At 35.7% G+C, this 25,726-nt stretch overlaps 1 protein-coding gene across 1 annotated transcript; it reads right to left on the bottom strand.

The window, feature by feature from the left end:
- Positions 1 to 1,727: 1,727 nt before the first annotated feature.
- On the bottom strand, positions 1,728 to 25,258 carry LOC100370801 (dual specificity mitogen-activated protein kinase kinase 1-like). Its single transcript, XM_006815136.3, has 11 exons — positions 24,978 to 25,258; positions 24,554 to 24,788; positions 16,362 to 16,508; positions 15,260 to 15,337; positions 14,459 to 14,510; positions 12,995 to 13,119; positions 12,433 to 12,622; positions 8,955 to 9,037; positions 7,941 to 8,002; positions 7,178 to 7,223; positions 1,728 to 5,590 (listed from the first exon to the last, which is right to left on the bottom strand). The coding sequence occupies exons 1-11, from the start codon at positions 25,100 to 25,102 to the stop codon at positions 5,483 to 5,485; spliced, it is 1,251 nt and encodes a 416-aa protein (XP_006815199.1). The 5' UTR covers positions 25,103 to 25,258; the 3' UTR covers positions 1,728 to 5,482.
- Positions 25,259 to 25,726: the final 468 nt, after the last annotated feature.

The raw sequence follows: 25,726 nt of genomic DNA, 5'->3' as shown, positions 1-25,726 counted from the left end.
TAGTTATTTTTCACTGGTCCATCGAGCAAATAGTGATTGTACTGAGGATGCAAGAACCATATATGTAGAACACGGTCTAGGAGAGCTCATCTAGATCGTTGTTGAGTTGGCCATCCAACAAATGCCGTGCATATTTCTTTGGTTGAAACCACAGTCAGTTGGCGCACACGTGATAATAAAATAAATACGATATTTACTATATGGGTGCCGCCATCTTGAATGCAGCATAAACTAAATAAGAGACAAGTTGTGAAACGCGTTTTTCAGGTTCCTACAAATCTGGACAAAAATACCAATCTTTCACAAAAATACGATCCGTTGGGGTTATATTAAGCATGTAGGTTTCCGAACTAACAATTAAATCTATTCTGAATTCTCTGTAGGAAAAGGACATAACCTAAAATTTCACACAACTATTAATGGAAGCTAGGAGAGACAGCTCATTGAGAACAGGACCAATATATACACCTGACTGAAAAGCCAGTGAGTTAGACAGTGCCCTGAACTGATGCTATGCAGGTCACGAAGGTCCGGTAGCTTTTAATTTGAGCATTTTGGAAATATTATGTTAATATAATTTCGCCGATCGATTAATCATTAATTGTCATAGGGAATGCAGTTATCTTCAGTTTACTCATGGCATAACAGACACACATCTGTTAACTATTACTCCTGATTTCTTCGGTTCTATAGTAGTGTACTGGGCAAAGCAATAATTTCTCATGGTCCTCCTTTCCCACAAATTTCGTGAGGGAAAAAACAGAATAGTTAAATCCTGCTTTTTTATTTTTCATCAACACTAGATATTGAGTGCAACAATCGGAAAATGAGAGGTAGCTATTTTATGGGAGAAACTGATTAAAGTCAAGTGTTACGTGCAACTGTCACCATGTATATTCATAAGGTGGTATCCTAGAGTATCTAACATGTTTTTGAAAACAGCCAGACACCCTATGGTCTTGAATCACTATTGCTGGGTAGTATTGCCAGTAGGAGGGGTGGAAATCACAATCCTGGGTCACTGCTGTCATTATGATGTTCGATTAATTTCTCTAGTACAAGCGAATTAGTAGGAATTGTGAAAACACATTCAAGTGATATTTGGCAAGTTGAAGGCAGGGCGAACATAACCATCAGTGGCACTCCCCACTGAGTAAACTACTAGTCACTGTTAAAGACCAGGCTTGATTCTGCCGCTACAAGCAACACTTTCCCTACCAACTGGCTTAGTGCTTGAAATCTCGTACCAAGCCATCCCAAGCTCATGACATAACAGCGGACTAAATATTTTTTTTCAGAAATTTGCGAAGGAAGCAGACGAGCACTCTGTTGAGGCTCAACAATTCCAGTGTTTCGACATGAAGTTTGCTTCATGGGGGTGCAACTTCCGACTTTTAAGTCTGCTGTCACCATGGTTACATGGAAGTGATGAATCAATATGCAATCTTCGCTGTAGATTTACCACCACAAGAGGGTGCTATATGCGACCAACTCCAATGCCAATCTTTACAAAAAAACACAATACTTCACAGGGCATCCCACAATTGTTAGTGCTTTTGAGCTTATTTGGTGAACGATTTTGATCTGACACAATGCTTTGATGACACAGAAATAAAGTCCACACAATTGTGGAGAAATTTGATCAATGATCTTTCAAAATTTTACTGCAAAATGTGATGCAAAGTTCATGAACAGTTTCTGTTTTCATTAAAAAAAATGACTAACAATTTGAATGTTGAAATTGTTTTTTATTTTGTAAACTATAACACACAAACGTACATGTATGCCATCGGTGATCTCCATGTATCCACAGCATCATGCAGAACAGTTTATACATAAACACTAAAAAAGACATTATACTGCAGTTTTCAATTTACAAAACAAAAAATCCATGACTAGGGCATTAAATAATCATAAAACTGTTTACAGTAATTTGTATTGTGGGGAGATTTTTGTTTTATGCAAATGTCAAGGTCCCAAAATCATCCATAAATATATTACTATGCAATGTATATGGCTACATATATTAAGTTGTGAAAGCCGAAAGTGTTTGTGCAGAGAGCAATTGTTCGCTTTTGCACATTATTCGATTTGTGGTTCAAAAGTTGCAACTCAAACCATTGGGCTAGCTGGTTTGTGTAGAAACTCAAAATTTGAACGAGTGTCTGCCCTCCCCCCCAAAATCAGATGCAACTTCCATGGATATTAGCCAGAATCCCATACAGTTGATCCAAAGTTTGGGAGGAGAGATGCATCACTATTGAGAAAACAATAGTTCACACAATGACAGCCGACAGTTTCTTTGGAGAGGTCTATCTTTCTGCCTATTGGGGAAGTGGGGGAACCCAATCACAATAAGACTCCCAAGCAACCATCACAGTACAACTACTAAGAGTGCAGTTCATGCTGAATGAACAGTACAAGGTGCAAGGCATTGATTTCATATGCACCCCTTCCTATTCCCTTAGATATTTCAAACTTCTGAAATGCGCGACCAAAATAGCATGTTTGAAGGGAACAGATCTGGCTGAATATAGCAGGCACAAACTATACAAGTTAGTGAATCAGAAAAATATACATATACTAATGTGCCAATACACATGTGGCATTAAAATTTGCATATTCTGTTTAAACTCAAAATTATGGAACCAGCCTTGACATGCTCTTCTCTTGAATACAAACAGACTGTAACCTCCCTGTTAGCAAGAGCAACATAATTACACACACCTGTTAATATACATTTAGGAACAGTGTTTTACATCTTTAGATCAACAGCTTCACATCTGAAGATTTACAGTTTTTAGCTTTACATTCTGAGCTTCAGCTTCACATCTTCAGCTTTACATTCACAGCTTCAGCTTTGCATCTGATGATTCTGAGCTTCAGCTTTAGATTCACAGCTTCAGCTTTGCATCTGAAGATTCTGAGCTTCAGCTTTACATTCACAGCTTCAGCTTTGCATCTGAAGATTCTGAGCTTCAGCTTTACATTCACAGCTTCAGCTTTGCATCTGAAGACTCAGAGCTTCAGCTTCACATTCAGAGCTTCAGTTTCACATTCAGAGCTTCAGCTTTGAATCTGAAGATTTACAGCTTCACATTCAGAGCTTCGGCTTCACATTCAGGGCTTCAGCTTCACATTCAGAGCTTCAAATCTGAAGATTTACAGCTTTACATTCAGAGCTTCACCTTTGCATCTGAAGATTCAGAGCTTCAGCTTAGCATCCAAAGATTTACAACTTCAGCTTTGTAAATTCCGATATACCACTTAAGCTTTAAACATTTTACAAAAGAAACAGGGAGAACACCAAACTGTTAATAAGTTACAGTGACAATGGTATCCATGGCGTTGTGCAAGACAATGACTGTCAAGGAAAAGGGGTTTGGGGTGCTGCAATGGGAAATGTCAGTGGTACAGAGGTGAATGACTGAATATGAATTGAAAGAGGAATACTTAATGTAATGATTAGAAGTGGTAATACTAGGAAAGCAGCTTTAGTGAATAACTGAATTGCATGTAGTTTGTTGCTTGTAATATGAGGAACACAAAGTGAGAAAGGACACTGTGGCTTTGATTAGTGAATATGGGAATTTACTTGTAGAAGAGAGATCTGGCTGGATGGTTTTAGGGATACAATGGGAGATGAATGAGTGAGAAGGGGTCTGAGGGGACAATGATTACAGTGAAATCTACATGAGCCAGCATGTGAATTTTGTTGAAATGCTACACAGATTATTGCTCCTTTTAAGTATTTTACAACATGTCATTTAAGAGGTCAAAGTAACGCAAATTACACATATATAAGCGCATGAACACACAAACATGTACAGCATTGAGAGTATGTCAATACCATAATGTATGTATATAATCAGGGGTAGGCATGTATTTACACGTCTTGTAATGTACGGTAGTGGAAGACTTGTAGAGCTAAACTGGGAAGTACATACACTCTAAACTCAACTAAACACCTGAGGAACCAAGTGTAAATGTAAGCGGCACAGAACATGATTCAAAATAAACACGATTCTGGTATTATTTTAAGATCAGCATAGGTAAATGGATGTATCTTAAAATGCTTTTCCCTAGGTTTGTTTGTTTGCATATAAATTACTCTGAAATACAAGTAGTTCTAGTCTCGGTACAATTTAAAGGTAGTTGTTGTAAGATCTTATAGATTATTTACACGTTACCGTAACAACCACGACTAGAAGAAAAATACAATTTAGACCAATCTCGAAACAAACAGCTTGCCACAAACAATCAATTGAGGCTTTCTTACAGTGACACATTCTTATACACAGTAACTACATGTAGCTCAGTTAAATATACACACAAATATTTTTAAATACATTATTTTTAAAATCTAGAACTCAATTACTGATTCTGAGTTACAAGCATTTTCTTTTCTTTTAAATTTTTAAATAACAACGCTAGCGATGTAAATTTCAGGACACAATTTGCACAATTTTTGTTTTTCTGATCTACTTAGCATCAACACAATTTCAATTTTTATTGATATATCATATATGTAACAATATCAACAACTGTAGTTCAGTCGACCGGCCAGCCAGCCAGGATAGAATCGGCTGAACTGCTAGACCTTCCATTGACCATGATGGTTTTAGAACAATCCTAGCACTTGCGTGACCTCTAACATTTGAGATAGTTATAGAACTTTTTACACTGCACAGGTTGGAATATATTATTTGTTTTTAAAAAAAGACAAGGGTTGAAAAAACCATCATCGTCAAGGAAACTGTAAATAGGCAGTAGTTATTTATTGCTAGCATTGTTAACTGTTTTCTAAAACACGCATGGAATGAGAAAGTTAAAGCAGCTTTTTTTTTACTTTTTAAAAAAAAAAAATGGGGAAACAAAACTGGAGCCATCGTATCGACATACACAACATGATTGACAATTACGATAATTTTCTGTTTGTTTAAAGACTGACTTTGAGTAGGATATGACGACCAGGTTTAAGAAAAAAATAACCGATGAGAAGAAATATACAGTCTCTCAGCACAAGAGATTTAACTTGAAACTTGTGTGCCTCAGTTTGCTTCCATCGTTTGCTATCAAGCAGAATACATACAACACAGAGCATTAATATAAAGAGCAAATGAGCAATAACACTGTACACTAAATATCACGTGTATTCATTCATATACAATCTCCATTTGATGAAACATGCGTCGTTTATATACATTTCTATATTGTATTAAGGAGGCCCACTACATGCAACACATCAGTAATGGTCAAAAAATTATGCGATAGTTTGATTTAAAAAAAAAATCAATTTAGACGCAACAGGTGGCAGTTTCATTTTTTTTCTCTTCAAAATGGTTATGTTCTTAATTGGAAACAGTGATTGAAGGTTAATAATAGATATTTCAGCTGTCCGACTGATAAGCGAGTGGTCGCTCATCCTGTTGTAGAGACCCTCCTTAATGGTGACGTAGAATTCAAACCCATCAGCTTGGTTTTACACAGCTGTCTGAGTTGGGGTTAGTGAATGTAGATCATTTGTTTCACAAACCCATGATGCAAAGTCCACATCTTCGGCCTCTGATTTCCTAATAAACCGATGGTTCTGATGGGGGAAAAAAGCAGAAAGGTTCGCTGATGTTGAGTGTCACAGAAGATTCAAGTACAACATGTCATTATTTTTAACTATACTTTATGCCAAAAAAAAACTTGTCACCTTTCAGAGAAAAAATCTTTTCAAAACATACAATTATGACTTGTATGCCGCAATAAAAACGATGTCAACAAGTTCTAAAGAAATTATAGAGACGGATTTTTTTAAACAAGAAAACAGTGGTGCAGCGCCCTCATGCCATGCCATGAGAGCAGATCCTCTGGCAACCATAACATTCTGATTGACCAGTGATCACATGTGGCCACAGTGGTCTCTATCACTTGGTGGTTCCGCTACATTGCAGTACTCCTTCTTGCAGTTTTTTTTTTTATAGAAAAACCCCTGATAGAGAAGTATATAAACATATGAAAATATTGGTGGGGATATGTTAAAGATCTTCGCTAAGCACCATGGCCAGAATTGTGGCTATTTAAATTGAGGGTGCTAACCGGCTGTCAAAGTGATAAAGAGAGTGTTAAAGCCTTGATTAGAAACAGCTATGAGTTATATTTACTGTCATTGTTACATAACAGTGATGAAGAGTATATTCTTCACTGCACTTGAATCTTAAGAGGTTTTCAAGGGAATTCATTAATTCAGCATTGGGCCATTCCAGTTTATATCTGCACCCCCTGTTGATGAGTTTGTGTGTTTACTTCATACAACAGGGTATAATTTCCATGGGTGTACAAGTCATACAAAGTTTTATTTCCAAATCACCATTCACCATACAGTTATGGAAATCCAAAACTATAGGTCCTACTTATGGTGTTGATGAGTTCCTTTGTGACACCATACAGAGTAGGATTTCCAAATATAACTCTCATCATATGCTAATTTACCAAGTTCAAAATTTTATATCTGATAATGGAAATCCAAACTAGTCCTGATTCACGGTGTTGATGAGCTCATTCGTCCCACCATCATTATCTATTTCATACTGGCCCAATACAGTCAGAATTCCAAGTTTTTTTAGTCATAGAGTGTTGGAAATCCAACCTCATCAACTGGTATGTGGTGAGATAAGCTAGGCCATATTTTATTTAGTAGCCATAACTGCCTGGATTTCCAGAATTTTTTTTTTCCATACTCGGCTGTTTCTCTATATACAGTTGGAAATCCGGGGTATTTTCCCCATCATACAGTGCTGGAAATCCAACCTCATCAACAGGGGAGGTGCAGAATTAAACTGGAATGGCCCATTATAAATTTGGCATACAATCAGTACTATGATATTCATAGTTGTAAATTGCAAAAAAAATGCAGGGTTTTTTGAGGGTGTTGCCTGTACACCACTTAGAGACATTATGAGAGCCCTTGTTCAAGGTCAAATACATACTGTAAAACATGTTTAAATAGTGCCAACAATCTCATTGTGAGGATATACTTTATTTTAAATTAGTGACATCTTGAATTAGCGAAATTACAGATTAGCTAAATTAGCTAAATAGCATGCTAGCTAAAAAGACATGTTTTCCAGTAGTCAGAATGATGAGTTTAAACGCTCAGATCCAATGAAACAATCAAGTAACAACTCACCATTAAAAACTTAAGATCAGCTCTATCTGATGGATTCTTTATCAAACTGTCAAGAAAAAAAAAAGGAAAAAATAAAGTACAACAATCATGCAGCAAATAAAATACAGATATAACATCTTAACACAATGTATGGATTAACAATTAACTGACATCTGCTGCAAAATAGAAATAATCAAAGAATGTTGAAGAAAACTGAAAATAAAATAACTGCCAGTCCCTCAAAACTGCTGCCAATCAAATGACCTGGATCGGATCTAATTTGCATGGATGTGTCAAACAAATGTCTCGCAACTGTATTTTAATCTAAACATGAATATGAAAAGACAAACAGACAGACATACAGACTGATGGAACACATGATGAATCCTAGAAAAAACTGAGGCTAAAAAAGTCATGGTGACATAAAATGAGCATTAACAAATTACAGTATGCATTAATCTGATTAAGATACGATACAGATAGAGGCCGGTATTTGAAGTAGGTGACCAACTAAATACATGATTTTTCAACTAATTAGAGTACGACTTACTAGAAAGCAGTATGTAAGAAGAGTTCTAATTGGTGGCTTATCCAGCAAGATCTGCACTAGAATTGCATAGGGAGTTGGTAATGTGTACTTAGAGACATTGTACCCCAGAAAGAATTACAAATTATCATCGATCTATATCAGATATTAATTAGACTGAGTACAAATTTGATGAACTAAAATCCTAGCGAAACAATTTTGCTTTTTTATGAGACTCAGAAATAATAACAATCTTACCATTGATTAACAAAATCTATAAATTCTTCAGAAAATACCTTACTGGGTAACCTCGGTGGAGGCTGCAAAACAAACAGTGACACTATTATAAACCATCAAATATGAATAATTCTAAACATTTAAACAATGTATGCATTTGACAAAAGGAAATAAAGATGACAAAAGTATGTTTAGTCTTCTTCTGATGGAATAAATCAAGTGACAATGATACATGATAATTCTAACTTGGCTAGAGGAGCCTAATGCATGCCATATAAAACTGTTGACATCAGGCTTTCCAGCAAGACTTCACACAAGAGAAAGAAAGCAATGCAGTTTCAACCAATTGAGTGCTCAAAATTGCTTTTGTCGTACATAAAATATGGAATTTTGTTCCACATATGTTTTTTTTTTAAATGTGATCAACACCTTAGAAGAAATTAGAAGAAAATTATGTCTCTTTGACCCAAATTAACAAAAAAATTATAGAAAAATAGAGCAAAATGTTGCACAAAATTTGAGTGAGAAAATCATGGTATTCAAATAGCGAAAGAGCGGTGATCATTATGAGACTGCGTGTTCGATATAGTGTGTATAGCGATGTACACAGAGTAAAATACATTGTTTACATGAAATTCAAACAAGAGCTGCGTGACGATAATCGCCCTTTGACTATCTCAAGTAAACATGATAAACAAGGATAACCTGCAAGATCTTTATTACAACACGCAGGAATTAATGCGGGTTTATCTTATTAGCTATGAAAACTTATTCGAACATCACATACTATGAACTAAAACTAAAATACTTTGTGTTCATTGGCTAGCTTTAATTCACATGGGAACTTCCCCCATAATGTTTCTCAACATTCAGGGTCAATAACTAACCGATGGCGTTCTCATACCATATTTACAAGGCATTTTGGGATAGTTTTCCAGATCGCATAAATGCCGAGAAATCTGATTCTTCTACAATGCAGACTGGAGAGACTGCAAGGAAGTAAACACACAACACACACGCATGTGAAACACTTACCTCATTTACAATATATTCAAGTAGTTCAAATATTGCCATAGGGCGTGGTCCATCGCTCCCAAAACTACTCCCAAGTCCCATGCCTAGAAAAAATTAATGAACGGGCGTTAATTTAGATTGCACAGAAACAAAAAAGCAGAGTAAATATTTATTTGTTAGATCAGTTGAATAATACTAAGCTTACTCATATGAATATGCCAACAGATTGCATAATGCATTGAATCGGAGAATGACAAGATTTATGCACTAGCTAATGATTATGAGCTAATTATAGAATATAGAATTCTGTTGTTTGTTATGAAATGAATAATTTGAATGTGTTTTGGTGTGTAACATGGAATATACCAGCAGTAAAAACCTGTATCTCATGGTATTTTCACCATGCAGATACATGTGTTATGCATGTGACAATGAATGATATCACGGTTATAACAAGACAAGCAGCCTCTCGGCTGAAATAGCTCCGCTGTTAGTCATGGACATTTCAATTAAAGAACAGAAGATATCATTAGAAAATGAACAATATGCATAGTATCAATGCAATGGGACTTGCTGTTTTCAACGAGAATTCAAGAATATCATTTTTCACCATAAATGATTGTGGTTTTTAACAAGAAGAAAATATCACTTTTTACCAAAAATGACAAAAATATTCACCAAAATTAGAAAATTAAAGATATCGTCATGAAATGAACAAATTTGAAAATGGTCCACATGTCGTACCTATATATGTAATATCAAAGCAATTGGACTTGCGGTTTTTAACAAGAAGTTGAAAATAACACTTTTTACCAAAAATGACAAAAATATTCACCAAAATTAAAAAATTGAAGATATCATCATGAAATGAACAAATTTGAGAGTGGTCCGTATGTAGTACCTATATATGTAATATCAAAGCAATTGGACTTACAGTTTTCAACAAGAAGTCGAAAATATCACTTTTTACCAAAAATGACAAAAGTATTCACCAAAATTAGAGAACTGAAGATATCATCACAAAATGAACAAATCTGAGAAAGGTCTACATGTAGTATTCTATATATGTAATATCAAAGCAATTGGACTATTGGTTTTTAACAAGAAGTCGAAAATATCACTTTTTACCAAAAATGACAAAAGTATTCACCAAAATTAGAGAACTGAAGATATCATCACAAAATGAACAAATCTGAGAAAGGTCTACATGTAGTATCTATATATGTAATATCAAAGCAATTGGACTATTGGTTTTTAACAAGAAGTTGAAAATATCACTTTTTACAAAAAATGACAAAAATATTCACCAAAATTAGAGAATTGAAGATATCATCACAAAATGAACAAATCTGAGAGAGGTGCACATGTAGTACCTGTATATGTAATATCAAAGCAATCGAACTTGCGGTTTTTAACAAGAAGTCGAAAATATCACTTTTTACCAAAAATGACAAAAATATTCACCAAAATTAGAGAATTGAAGATATCATCACGAAATGAACAAATCTGAGAGAGGTCCACATGTAGTACCTATATATGTAGTATCAAAGCAATTGGACTTGCGGTTTTTAACAAGAAGTCGAAAATATCACTTTTTACCAAAAATGACAAAAATATTCACCAAAATTAGAGAATTAAAGATATCATTACAAAATGAACAAATCTGAGAGAGGTCCACATGTAGTACCTATATATGTAATATCAAAGCAATTGCACTTGTGGTTTTTAACAAGAAGTCGAAAATATCACTTTTTACCAAAAATGACAAAAATATTCACCAAAATTAGAAAATTGAAGATATCAACATGAAATGAACAAATCTAAGAGAGGTCTACCCAAGGTACATATACACCAAGTATCAAAGCATTCAGGCTTGTAGTTTTCAAGAAGAAGTCAAACAAGCAGCCTGTCGGCTGAGATAGCTCCGCTGTTAGCAATGCACATGGCAATTAAAGAACAGAAGATATCATTAGAAAATGAACAAATCTGAGAGAGGTCCACATGTAGTACCTATATGTATAATATATCAAAGCAATTGGACTTGCGGTTTTCAACAAGAAGTCGAAAATATCACTTTTTACGAAAAATTACAAAAATATTCATCAAAATTAGAGAATTAAAGATATCATCATGAAATGAACAAATCTGAGAGAGGTCCACATGTAGTACCTATATATGTAATATCAAAGCAATTGGACTTGCGGTTTTCAACAAGAAGTCGAATATATCACTTTTTACCAAAAATTACAAAAATATTCACCGAAATTAGAGAATTGAAGATATCATTACAAAATGAACAAATCTGAGAGAGGTCGACATGTAGTACCTATATATGTAAATATCAAAGCAATTGGACTTGCGGTTTTCAACAAGAAGTCGAAAATATCACTTTTTACTAAAAATGACAAAAATATTCACCAAAATTAGAGAATTGAAGATATCATTACAAAATGAACAAATCTGAGAGAGGTCGACATGTAGTACCTATATATGTAAATATCAAAGCAATTGGACTTGCGGTTTTCAACAAGAAGTCGAAAATATCACTTTTTACTAAAAATGACAAAAATATTCACCAAAATTAGAGAATTGAAGATATCATCATGAAATGAACAAATCTGAGAGAGGTCTACCCAAGGTACATATACACCAAGTATCAAAGCATTCAGGCTTGAAGTTTTCAAGAAGAAGTCGAAAAAGTAAAACATTGACACGGACGACGGAGACGGACAATCACTCATATGATAAGCTCCGCTCGACAAAGTCGACAGCGGAGCTAAAAAGTAAAACATTGACACGGACGACGACGACGGACAATCACTCATATGATAAGCTCCGCTCGACAAAGTCGACAGCGGAGCTAAAAATTGACACGGACGACGAACGCCAGACAATCACTCATATGATAAGCTCCGCTCGACAAAGTTGACAGCGGAGCTAAAAACAAATGTCAAAAACATAGTATATATTATTAGTATAAAGGTTTCTATTCACATGCACATAAAGCACATACTTTATTGTGTCCAATCTCAAAACTATACAAATTTAAGGATAATTTAGCTCCTGTAAATTTTTGCATTGCTTTACAGCTTCAAGAATTGTGCATATGGGAAAAAGCAGATAGATGGATTGAGTTGACTTTACAAATAAAAGTGACATGCATCAACGCCAGTGATAGTTACACCTTCCATCAAGTTTGAAGAAAATCAAACGCCGCATGCCTAAGGTCTGGTTTCAGATGTGTCTAAATACCTGATTTTAGTGATTTTATTACAACTAAAAGTTAGCAGTCGGTATGGTGTATGTGTGCCATGATGTACAATCAAGGTATAAGTAATAGCATTACAAGGCTAGACAATATATGATAACCAATATACTAAATCTCCTCATTGTACTATGTATGAGTGCAATTACGGACTATACAGTTAACTGACACCTTGCAATGATGACTTTTCCTTTAACAGCAGAGACAAACAATTTCTGAAGAATATTCACTTACCGCTCATTGGTCTTGAGATTGGGGTACGTGTTATACTGTCTTCTTCTTGTGGAAGACCAAATATTTTGGCCATTTCTTTCTTATCAGGAGGTGGGACCGGATATCGACCTATTGACATTTCTACCAATGATAGTCCCATACTCCAGATATCTGACTGCACCGAGTAATGGGTGCCTTGTAGTCTTTCCGGCTGCAAATAAGTGAGATATGTAGTGATATAAATGTATGTTTTTATTGCATCAGATACAGTGTATGTTTCAATGACTGATGATTTTTAGCTCAACAATCATTGCAATACTTTTCACGAGAGTGGAGATTTTTGTTGGTTCAATGTTTACACTTGAGCTTTCTGAGGCACAGATAGATTCAACCTCCTGGAAACAGTTATATTACAGAATTGTTTATGTATGTACTGTTGAATGCAGTAAGTAGTACAGGTGTTGTAAGACACACAAGTGTCAAATGTTCACTGTAACAACAGCACAGACATGTTGGTAGTGCTAACAAATGGCCCACAACCTAAAAAAAAAAAGTGTATTGTCACAAAAGGAAAGCTACTTACTGACATATACGATCTGGTTCCTACAAACGAATTGGCCATTGAGTCTATCAATTGGCCGCTGACACCAAAATCGCACATTTTAATCTCACCCCTTGAATTCACCAAAATGTTTGATGGTTTTACATCTGCAAGCGAGTGAGCGAAAATAAAAGTTGTTAAAAGATCTCAACAACTTGGGAGGATTATCATTTGGGGTTACTACACACTGAAGAACAATGGGAAATCAATTTGTCAAATCACAATAATCCAAAATGAATGGCATCATTTTTCATACAAAATCTGTATTTACTGTACTTCCCCAGTCATAAAGCCCAAGGGCATCAACATGTAAAATTTGGGAAAGCAAGGGGTTGGCTTATACCATCTCAGAAAAGGCGATTTTTGTTTGTTTGTTTAACATTGTAACCATGTTACTACCCTCAACAAATTATCCAAATCACATTTTTCTTTTACAATGCTGGGCTTGGGAGAATATTATGTCTTAACACGGGGAAAAAAATGAGGTGTCATTGATTTGCACAACACTTTTACAATGAAGAAATAACCGTGTTCACAAAACCATGCACATTTTATTGAAACACAATTTACCTTCTGAATTTATGGTGTAAAAATGATTAGCGTCTGTGGGAAAATGCAAGGTCTATATCATCGTTGTGGGATGTTTTCGATCGTACGCAAACTATTGATGCAAAACAATTACCGCCATTATGTTTTTCAGCACGATTTGACAATCAAAATACTGTGTCGGAAAATTTTCGAATTATATTGACAATGTAATTTTTTTAATGCAAGGCGGAAGTTAATTCTCGCAATGTTAAAATATAATCTGTTAGCACTGATTTCACTAAAAAACTGGTGATTCGCAATTTTCAAAAAGTGAACTGAGTGTGGAGGGTGCATGTAACACTGTTTACAGTCGCCAAAAGGCCATGTCGAAACATAGTTCAACCGTTCCCACCCCATTCACGATAGTCTCAATGGACACCGATTATTCAGAAAAGTAAAACAATGTCCAATGACCAGGTTTCACAACTTTGAAAGCTACCCCTCAAAGAGATATGGATTATGGAGTATTGCAACACTGGGTTCATCATGAGTAATAACAGAACAGAAAGAGCGCAAACCATGTAGTGTTATTCGCCATTGCACTGTGAAATCAACGCGAGTATTCTCAGAACTAAAAGCATGAACTCTTGTCAAAACAAAAACTACTGTACCAATTACGATTTTTTATGCTATGAAACACATTTTTTATATGCATATTCTAATAAATTTTAACCCATTGTCGGCACCCGGAAACACCCTAAGGCCTATAACCGAGGATGACCTGAAAATAGGGGTGGGCTTATACCTAGGAAGGGGCTTATGACCGGGGAAATGAAGTATTTAATTTTTTTCCCCAGTGATATATAGTTAACTTTGACCTTCAAAGGGAGAGCATAGTTACATATGGAAGATACTTACCCCTGTGCATTATCTGGTGCTTTTCTCTCAAGTAAGATAGTCCCTTAAGAACCTGCAGAAAGATGAAAGTGAACCAGAGTGAATACAGACTCTGGTAGCTGGCTCTACAGGCAATATTAAAGCTCATTTCGGGATAAGTTTATGTATTGATGCAGTGTTGGTAATATTTTTTTTGAGCACATAGCATGAAAGAAAGATATCAATATTGTTTTGAGTTATCTTCAGTTTTAGCTGTTAAAGAACTCTCTATATGCACTGGCGATGCCAAGGATCAGGGATTTTTTTTAAATGAGAGAGCAGGGGTGCAGCGCCCTCATGCCATGGCCATGCGCCCCCTTACCCTGGGAAGCAGATCCTCTGGCCACTATAAAATTCTGATTGACCAGGGATCACATGTAGCCACAGTCTTCAACTGTGGCCTGTCTGATAGTAATTTTGGCCCCAAGGAAGCCATAGAATGCTCCATTTTAACTTAAAATTATCAAAAAATTCAGACCCTGGTAGGAAGAACCCTATCTCCCCCACTTGGTAGCCGCTGAATTGCAGTGCTTCCTCTTGCAGTTTTTTTCTAGAAAAACCCTGAGAATGACAACTTGACAAGTAGAAAGCAGAGATCTATAGCAGGGAAAATTCCCATATAATGAATAGGGACTGAAATTCAATACACACATACATGTACTAAACAATGGGGTTAGTTTATTATGTTTGTGAATTTGTAGAATAATATTTTACTCAACAATAAAATAACAGAAACCCAAAATGTATTTGAAACACCATGTCACACAAGTTGACAAAACTTACCGCAATAGTAATTTTTCCAAGAATTTTTTCCGGTATTCTTTGAGCTTTCTTTAAAATAACATCTAATGACCCACCATCCTGTAAAAAAATAACACAACATAAGAAAGAAATAAACTTGTAAGCCAGGAAAAAATGCAAGATTTTTTTAACTCCCTATTTATTTATTTTTTTTATTTGAATTATTAAAGGCTAATTTACTGAAATGGTAAAATTATTTGATACATTATCATACATACTGTAAAATCTGTATTAGAAGCTGCGGTTTCTATTGAAATGCTACAATGCAACAGAGGGGATGTGGCATTTATGAGAACAATTACACAAATGAGAAATCATGAATTTTTGGTTCTCAATTGTTCAAAAAGAATGGGTGCGACTTTTAATACAGATTATACAGTACATGTAGTAGCAATGTAACAGACAAAATAGATGTTTGGTTGGTTGATCCAGAGAGAAAAAAAAGTTGAAAAAGAAAACACAGAACTAGGTAACTAGGGATAAGGCAACTGGGATATTTCCTTGCACGTAAACAGAGTCACCATCTACCAGTTCTGTTTCACATCATATCCTGTAAGGTGGACTAAATCAAAATGTAAACTCCTTGACCTTTCAGTGGTGAGGTTAGCGAACTGCTATGCACAGTTATAAACATTCTCCACAACCTCACCCACTAGTATTTATATTTTTCACATTCTTTAACGCATTGCCTGCTGAAAACTAGACAGATAGGGGAAAAAAACGGCATCCGCTTGTGAGGTGTGAAGTGAATAGGAACAACGTACAGCCTTTCACTCTGTTCTCGCCATTTTACGATACCAGAACAATCTGGATGCAGACTTTTGATCATCATAAATGCCACACATCTTTATCTAGTTTTAAGACAATTATAAGCAATAAGCTACTTTGAATATTACAAATACAGATCTTTCTTTATAAAAAGTTATCACTCTTAACAATTAGCGCAAAATTTGCCACAGAGAGCTTAAAAAATTCAAATTCAAATTCTTTTTCAACACATTAAAATCACTCCCATAACTCGCCTCAGAGATATTTTTCAATCACCAGCCATTTTTGAAAGGCCTGCACATAGTGAAGTGCTTACCATATATTCCATACAGATACTAATCTCACCATCGCTATAGAATGCCCCATAAAAGCCCACGATGTATGGAGAGTTGCAGTCATGCAAAACTTTCAGCTCTCGAATTATCTGGTTACGGATTGCTGGCTTTATTTCAAGTCTGATTAACTGTAAAGAAAGAACAGAAAAAAATAAGCGTTTTGAGACGTACAGTACTACATTTCACATGCATATAAATATATATATATTGTACAGCATCTTTCTGAAGTGAACAAGCCATGCATGGCACAGTCCTCGTTAGTTATCAAATTTAAGATGAATAGTTTTGTTTATAGTAATATAGCTGGAATATAACCATGTCAGGAATATGATTTTTTTGAATGTTTGACATTTGTATCTGATCGTCAAACAAGTACTTGTCAATATTGAGTGATATTGCTCTGGAACAGCATTCAAAATCAGCCATTTTGAATACATGTATATATATAACATGATGTATAACGAATATATAAAATTTGAATATAATCAGTCAAAGAATTTAAGAGATATGTCTCTAGAAGCCTAATCATTAAAACAAAATGGCCGCCAGTCGGCCATTTTGAATCCAATCTGAAAAATAAAATGATGTGCAACAGGAACCTGTAATGTCTAATGTGTGTTATAAGTTTGAACAAAATCCATCCATAAATGCAAGAAATGCTTGATATTCGAGGATTTTTTTAGCACAAAAATAGCCACCATTAGGCCACTTCGAAAAGGATCGTCAAATCAATATATCCGTACATCTGTGACATGATGTATAATGAATATTAAAATTTTGAACATAATCAGTCAAAACAAGTCAGACATATGGGTCTGGAAATCCATTCATTAAAACAAAATGGCCGCCAGACAGCCATTTTGAATCTGATCTGAAAAATAAAATGACGTACATCAGGAACCCGTAGTGTTTAATGTATGTACCAAGTTTGAATGAAATCCATCCATAAATGCCAGAAATGCTTTGATGATTTTTTAGCACAAAAATGACAACCATTCGGCCATTTTGAATAGGATCGTCAAACCAATATATCTGCCTATCTATGACATAATGAATATTTAAAATTTGAACATAATCAGTCAAAACAAGTCGGAGATATGGGTCTAGAACCACATTCATTAAAACGAAATGGCCGCCAGTCGGCCATTTTCAATCTTATCTGAAAAACAAAATTATTTGCATCAAGGTCCCATAATGTCTAATGTATATACCAAGTTTGAACAAAATCCATCTGTAAACAGCAGAGAAATGCTTGATTTTTAGGATTTTTTAGGACAAAAATGGCTGCCATTCGGCCATCTTGAAACAGATTGGAAACAAATTGACGTGCATATGTATGATATCATGTATGATGTATGTGTGAAGTTTGATTGTGATTGGTCCAGGCATTTCTAAGATACAGGTCCGGACGCACGCACAGACACACACACGCACGCACGCACGCACGCACCGACACACGGAGGTCAAAACACAAGTCCCTGTTTTCAGACTGCATCCGAACGGGGACTAATGAGAAAAATGCACTGGATAAGAACAATACAATGGATATAGAGTTGAATTATGATGAAGCATACATGTATAGGCCAAAAATTGCATTGTATGCTTAACCATTAAATAAGACTTATTTTGACCATAGACACACACCTGTCATCTGAGTATGGGCAAACACTACTAATAATAGAACAAATATAGGTGTTGACCACAATGTACAAGCACCAGCGGTCAACCAATCATGTGATCATACAGAGATTTCATATTTCAATTAAAATCACAATTCAACTGCAGAAGATAAAACGATCCCCAACCAGATTTGATGTCACCTAACACATATTTTTTTAACGATTAAAAAATTTCTCGGCATTAAAAATGTCTCTCACCAGTCTGATACATGTCTCTATGTGAACAGCACAGCACATCATTGTTCTATATCGGGTATGAACTAGTTGTATTTTTTTTTTACCACCTGGAAGCATTTCCAAAATGGGATTCAAACACTAAAAGCTACATTGTACGGGCTGTTGTCAGAGTTTTTACGAGCCGTTTTCAGTTTTACATGGATCCGTATGGTAACATCAAATTAAAAACTATTTAAGGTCCTTCCCCGACATTTAACCGAATAATTAGGCCTTTAACCTCATAAAAAATTATCACATTTTCTTTGTTAAAAACATCATGTCGAATAATTAATGATGTAGGACAAACTTTTCATCACTTTTAGCTGGTATGAAATGTATTTTTGAAGAAAAATTATATTAAATCATTATTTCAGATAAAATAATTAGTATTCAGCAGATTTCTCTAAATTCTAGACAATCATCAGTGACCATCTTATTCAAATATACATTATACAATTTTTTTTTTTACACTAAATGCAGCTGAATACAATTTCAAGACATAACCATACAATAACCATACATTTTTTTCTGACAGGGTTCTCCCAAAAACATAGTGTAGGGGCTCCGCTCCACTTTATAATGTTTGAATAAACAATACTTAATTAATTACCATATATTGTTATGCAAATTAGCCAAAATGCTATGCTATTTTTCTGGGTAAAGCTCAGACTGGGTACTGTGAACAAGAACACCAACAAATACAAAAACAAGTTGTAACAAGTCATGTCGTTTTTAATGAAAGTGTATAATAGATTGAATGTGTACATATCTGTACATTGTATGTTGTACGTTTCGTGATACGAGCGGTAATCTTTCCAAATTGATTACAGGTTTGAACTAAATCGATCAATGAATATCTGAAATAAGGTTCGGCAAAGGTTTCATATTGTTTATTCTGATCAACAAGATAGATAGGTATGATACAAACTGGATTCAGTTGTGTGATTTCTTTTAATTGTCTGTACACGATATTCGTGTCTTTTTTATTACAACATTTTTCCCTTGACTGCTACACTAGTATTGCACACAGGATACAAGCGGGAGTCAGTTGTAGCTTTTTAGAAACAGATCATGACACAAATTGTTATGTACAGTATATGAATGATACATGAATGTCTGTATGAAAAGATTTAACTATGATGCATTTTTAGCCTCGAATGGCTGCCATTTTGCCATCTTGAATCAAATCATGACACAAATGATGTGCATATGGCCAATATGATGTCTGGTATATGGGTAAAGTTTGAACTTGATCAGTCTTAGCATGTCAGAAATATGGAACCAGACCCGCATTCTTTAATACAAAATGGCTACTAGACGACCCCTTTTGAAAACAATCAAAAAAAATAAAATCAAAGATAGCTTAGAAAGAACTGCATAAATGTTTTCAAACAAGAAGCTTGGCAACTAATATTTGTCTGCTATTTGAGATGCACAACAACAAAACAATGTTTATAATACAGACAGACAGGGTAACTGCAAAGATTTCCATTATGTGCTTTGCACACAGGCGGCTAAACCAAATCCATTCACACATAATTGAGATCCAGTCCTGGAATGGTAAAAATGTATGATTTTGATGCAAATTTTGCCTTAAAATGGCTGACCACCATTTTTAAACAGATTCAAAAATAAATAAATAAAATGATGTGCATCAAATCTGACAGATCTGGTTCCAGAATGGTGGAAATGCATAATTTTGATACATTTTTTTTAGCCTTAAAATGGAGGTTATTTTGAATCTGATCCAGACACAAATACTTGTGTACATGCGTGGCATGACGTCTGATGCATGCATGACATTTTAACTTGATCAGTGCAGACACACGGATGAATGAATGCATGGAGGTTGATCTACAAGTTATCGTTTTCGATACAGGAACACAAAATCTGATCACCTGATTACCTTTCTAATAATTTATATTGAGTTATTATTCTCCCCCTAAAAATGTTTAACACAAATTAATAAGTAGAAGGGGGAGAGAGGACTAGTCTAGAATGCTCTGGGAAAAACCCTGCACATTAATCATCTAGCTTGACACTTACATAGGCACTTTAAAGCAGCCTCCCAAGCGGACATTTCAGTTTTCTGTATATACTAGTAGTTGGACTTTGTCCTCTGTACACACCTCACACACATGTACGTAACAAATCTACCTGACATATGAATATATATTAAGCAAAGGTGAATGTAGCAAGTGACATACTGCCAAAGTTATTCCTCAAGTGATTTTTTGTAATATAAACAATGTTCTTCCAAGAAAATTGTCTCAGGGCTGTGGCTAATTTGCATATTAATTTGCATCCTAATTAACATAATGTACTAATATATTTGTTTTTTTAATTCGTATCTGTTATTTCAAAAGAAATCATAACTATGAAACCATTAAAATTGAGAACTATGTAAATTTGACCCCCTCCCTCATCAATCCTTTGTTTTAATGCTCTCTTAGCTTTGCACATGTGCTGGTAATACTACATGTCAACAGTAAAACAACATGGTCGCCGTTAAGAACTATTCATCTAGTTTGGAGCCTTATTTATTTTCCTGTTATAAATAGAGGTTAATTGTGCTTGCTAAACATTTAAACCATACTCCTGACTTAATCAGTAAGGAAATAACTGGCTGATTACCCCCCTGGTATAAACATTTGTCTCTGGTGGCCGAGGTTCAATTACCGATAAACTTCCGTCATTGTGTCAATTCTTCCACAGTCAATGATGGAGGTCAATCACGGATGTAGTAATTTCTCTGGCATACATTTATTTATTGTAAGTTCTCTGTTTTCAAACAGTTTCGGTTAGCCAAATTTGAGTTGTGTTTTTCCGATAATTCTAGTCTGGTGCGTTGTTTCCAATTTTGAATGCCATAGAAACCAAGCTTCACACTTTCTTTCAGTTTGCTAGCAAGTACCAATTCTGTTTTTTTGTTTTGTTTAATGTATTAATTATTAATGAACACTGGAAATAGTAAATTACCATAACAGATTAGATCAGTTGAGGTGGGATATCTTCAGTGTTGCGGTTAACCAGCGTAAATCCCTTAGTAGGGCCCGCTCCGCTGGAACACTTATTCAAATATTCAAACATGCCTGGTAGGTGGCCAAACATAATATTGTTTAAAATGTTGAAAACTATAGATTTATAACATATACAGCAAGTTCACATGGTTTTTACCCATTTACGTAAAAGAAAATAAGGTTGGAACTTCGGCAATTTGCAGGAAACCTTTTGCCATGCACTTGTCACCACTCACTAGGGGACCTGACAAACTTGATAGGTATGCCCCAGCTGAAACCCTTGTAGAGAGCACTACATGGTCTACATTTACCATATTTGCTAGATTAGAACATCTCAAATATTAAAATATGATTAGTTTCCACCATAGACAAACCTTTATCACTTACGTAAGCGCATGAACCTAATAGAGCAAATACGGTAACACCACATGATACTAATTGATTTTCCAGGCCATTCAGTCTTATATAGACCTGTATAGAGTTAAACTTGGGATCTGCTGCTTGTCAAACAGGTTTACAAGTATGAATAATGACTTTATTATTTGACATTTAATTATCTTGGCTCAGAGTTGTCAACCATTGATGTTTGATTTCAATAAATAATAAAGCACACAAAAGCCAGAAATATATAGTCAACTGTAAAAGCTTTAACTGACACTGGTATTTAATTTTGATATTTGACATATTCACTTGGTTTGAATCCTCTGGTTTAGCAGTGAGACGATAAGTTGTAATTTTACATGTTCACAGATTTAGTTTAGCGGATTACACAAATTAAAACCTGTGTAGAATAAATGTCTTTACAGTATCCAGTAGTCGCACTGTTGACAACCCCTTGGTCAAAAAACTGGATGGAACGCAAGATTACAAGGTCCTCATCTTTTTAATATGAAAGCACACAGGCCCATGCATTAGTTTAAAAAATAAATGTTCACAAAACTACAGCATTTTTTTATTGACACCATCTGTGTGTTATTTCACTCAGGTACAAATGTTAAACAAGCCTGGATATACCAGTATTTGACCTCAAATAAAACAACCTGAGAAAATTAAATCTCTCCATGATAGAAAGATTGGCTTGAGATTCTGGATGCATTAAATTACATCAACACGTGTGCATACACGAATATAGAGCCTCAAAACAATGTGCGAAAAATATTACATTTATTTTTATTGCAAGAAACAAAAGTGACAGACAGGCCAAATTTGCTTAATCAATGCAGAAACACATTGAAAGAAATATAGATGATGCCAGTTATTCTCAACTCTTATCCTGCAGCCTCATTGACTTGACCAGAATATTTAGTACTAATTTATTACATTCAAACTGACATTGAGGTTGTAAAACAATGCATAGTGGGTATAAGCACTCACTGTTCACAGCAGATGTAAACCACTGATGACAAATTGAATGCCTGTCGTTGGCAAAGACTGACTATAATACATCTGTAATCAGCACGATATGACTGCATCTTATTTGCATAAATTTGTTTAATATCAGCAATGACCTCCTTTCATATTGTGGCATCTACACATAACTGTACGTACTTAGATCACCGAGAATGGAATCGAAAGAAGAAGTGCATGATCAGATTATACACCCATTTAAGTCAAGCACCCGTACATAGAGTTCCGTACAGTGCTATTATTAAAACAGTTTTTGCCTCATTCAGTCATTCTGCCGAGGCAATTAAACAACCCCAAATGATAAATATACAAGTACCAGGGTTGCTTAGGTTAAAAATAGCAGCTGACACTCCACTAGCCCAGAAATAGTGAAAAAACAAAAACAGGTCTGCCAGAGTAATCGCGAGTGCTGAAAATGACTCAATTTTGCACATCATTCATAAATTCTAGTTTCTTTTACCTGTTTTTAATTTTGTTAAGCAGAAGTATGTTAATTAAATCTTATTTCTCGATTCCATACCTTTCATTGAATGTTGTAAAGCATGATGAGTACTACCAGTAGTACAACATTGTGCTTACAAATCTTTTTTTTTTCATATTTTCCACAAGTGTAATGAAAAAAGCCTTAGATTTGAAGGATTGCTAATATTATTTTACTTTACCATTTTCTCAGCACAATTTTTTTACAAGAAATTTCATGATCATTTTGAACAGGCCCCCAAGACATTGAGAGAATATTTTTACTAAATGCTCCACACTTAATAACCTGTGAAAAACAGCTGTACACGAAGAGCAGGAATGAAACTGCACATACATTTCTGCCTGCTATATTGATTTTTAGGTTTCTTTGTCATGCTGCAACTGCTTCAAGCACACATTCTCTAGACAAGTACAATGACCAAAGATTGTAAAAAAACATAACATAGCAATTTTATATACCGGTAGTATAATTTCATGCAACTCTGGTTATATGGAAAATTCATGACAACTTTGAGGGCAACAAATTTCTCAAAATAAATAAATGATTTTTCTTTTGCAGACCCAACTAGCAAAGTGCAAAAAAATCAGTGTTTCATAAAGGAACAGGACTTCAGCTTGAACTACTGGGACTCGTGCTCACTTAATAAATATATAGAGCATGCAATATTTAGCAAAGTGCACGTTTCTCCAGCTGTGTATATAGAGCTTTTCAAAATCCACACAATAGAACACCAGTCGTGACCTTGACCTGAAGTAAACTAAACATTTTGGGGAAGTAGAAACTGTTTACAGTGTATACCATATTTTGGGAATGGAGAATCCAAAGAAACAAAGACATCAGCTGATAGAACATAAAATGGTTGTGTACGAGTTGGTGGGAACCCTCACCCCAACACTAACCTTTACTATCTTGAGATAGTAATGTTAAAAAAATGGGGGGGGGGGGGTCTTGCATTTCCCCATAAAATTTCCCAGCTGGGGGTAAAAACCTGGGGACAGTAGTGTTTGGATAAGGCAGGGTTGGGATTTTTGGGTTACCCACGGAGGGGGGGGTGAGGCATAGTATATTTAGCAGCTTTAGTGTTTTTGTTTTTTTTCCCCACATACCCAGAATGTGGTGGAGGGGTCGGGGTTTATATCGATTAGCGCATAAAGGGTCAATGTTGATCTCGGAGAAGTTGCAGCAGGCTGAGGCACATGACAGCGTTATGGTGGATGGATGTTGTACTGTAACCTTGAAATTATGCAGGAGAAAAATGAAGAGTGCAATCGCCTTATAAAATTATTCACGATTGATCGCCAGCAGGTTATGTTCACAGCCAGCGTATTTTTTTCATATTACTGAATACAAAAAATGAGGGGGTCACTCACCTTGCGAGCCATAATCAGGCCACTCGGCTTATGGGATACCTTGGTCACAACACCGCCATTTCCTTGACCAAGTTCTTCAAGTTTCATGAAATCGTCACCGTTTAATTCCCCAAGTTGAGCTAGTTTTGCTTTTTGCGTAAGAAATGATTCGAGCCTCTGTCGCTGTTGATCGTCCAACTCGAGCTCGTCCAGTTTCTTGGCTAGCGCAGCGACACTCTCAGATGTGTTGTTTTTCCTGCGTTACAATGGAAACGTACAAGGAAAAAGGTGTCAGCACACAATTTTGGGCATTGTTTTCAAAATCATACGATGATCGGGAAACGATGGAGATATGGGGAATGACTTTGGAAAGCTGAAACAGTGATAGGACAACACATAAAGCTACAGACATCCCTAAAAGCATAGCTTCTATTTCAATACTCACTCAGAACTGCCACTACCGTGCGTTGAGCCGTTGTTTTCTGTAATTGTGCTCGGGTCGACCATCAGCGTCAAACCTTTCAAGTTCTTATTGCGGCTTTTATTTCCCGCCATTGCACCTTGCAACATCTTCCTGAGTGTATCCTTTTACGACTGCATTCATGCACCGGTCTGAAAAATTGTCCGATGGTGGAAATTTCGGCAGAGAAAAATAGCTTGACGATGTTGCTACACCCTGGAATATCAGAGTTTCAATGTACAGCACATCCCATAATATTTAACAAAAACAGTAATGCGCATGCGTAAATGCCAGGGTTGTCGGAAATGGGTCGACTACCACTCCCGATCATTCCCGAAAAGATGAAAGGGTGATAGTCTCGTAATACGTGAGATGATGTTTAAAAAAGAAAATGTAAACACGACTGTGATGTAATTGCATGAAGGAACGCTGACAAGCTTGTATGAGCACACAATAGTCTGTGTGAGAAGAACTCGTTCTTATTTGGTCCCGGTAATAACATGTTCTGCGCTGTCCCTGACTCAACTTTGAACCCCGGGCCTCACCCCCCCCCCCCCCCGACGCGGACCACGGAGCTAAAAAAAAAAAAAAGCTCCATGCGCGGACCAATACGAGAGCAGGCGGACAAGTAGCTGTGGGCCCGTTAAATCTGCTATTTTCAGACAATATGATTTTTATCGATACAGAAGAGCTATAGTTCCTCCCGTGTACTTGTGTAACACAAAACGTGCGAC

The sequence above is a fragment of the Saccoglossus kowalevskii genome, chromosome 13, assembly GCF_978046115.1.
Source record: "Saccoglossus kowalevskii chromosome 13, keSacKowa6.1, whole genome shotgun sequence".
Taxonomy (NCBI): Eukaryota; Metazoa; Hemichordata; class Enteropneusta; family Harrimaniidae; genus Saccoglossus; species Saccoglossus kowalevskii.
Note: the sequence above shows the minus strand (reverse complement) of the source record. Positions and strands in the feature narration are given on the sequence as shown.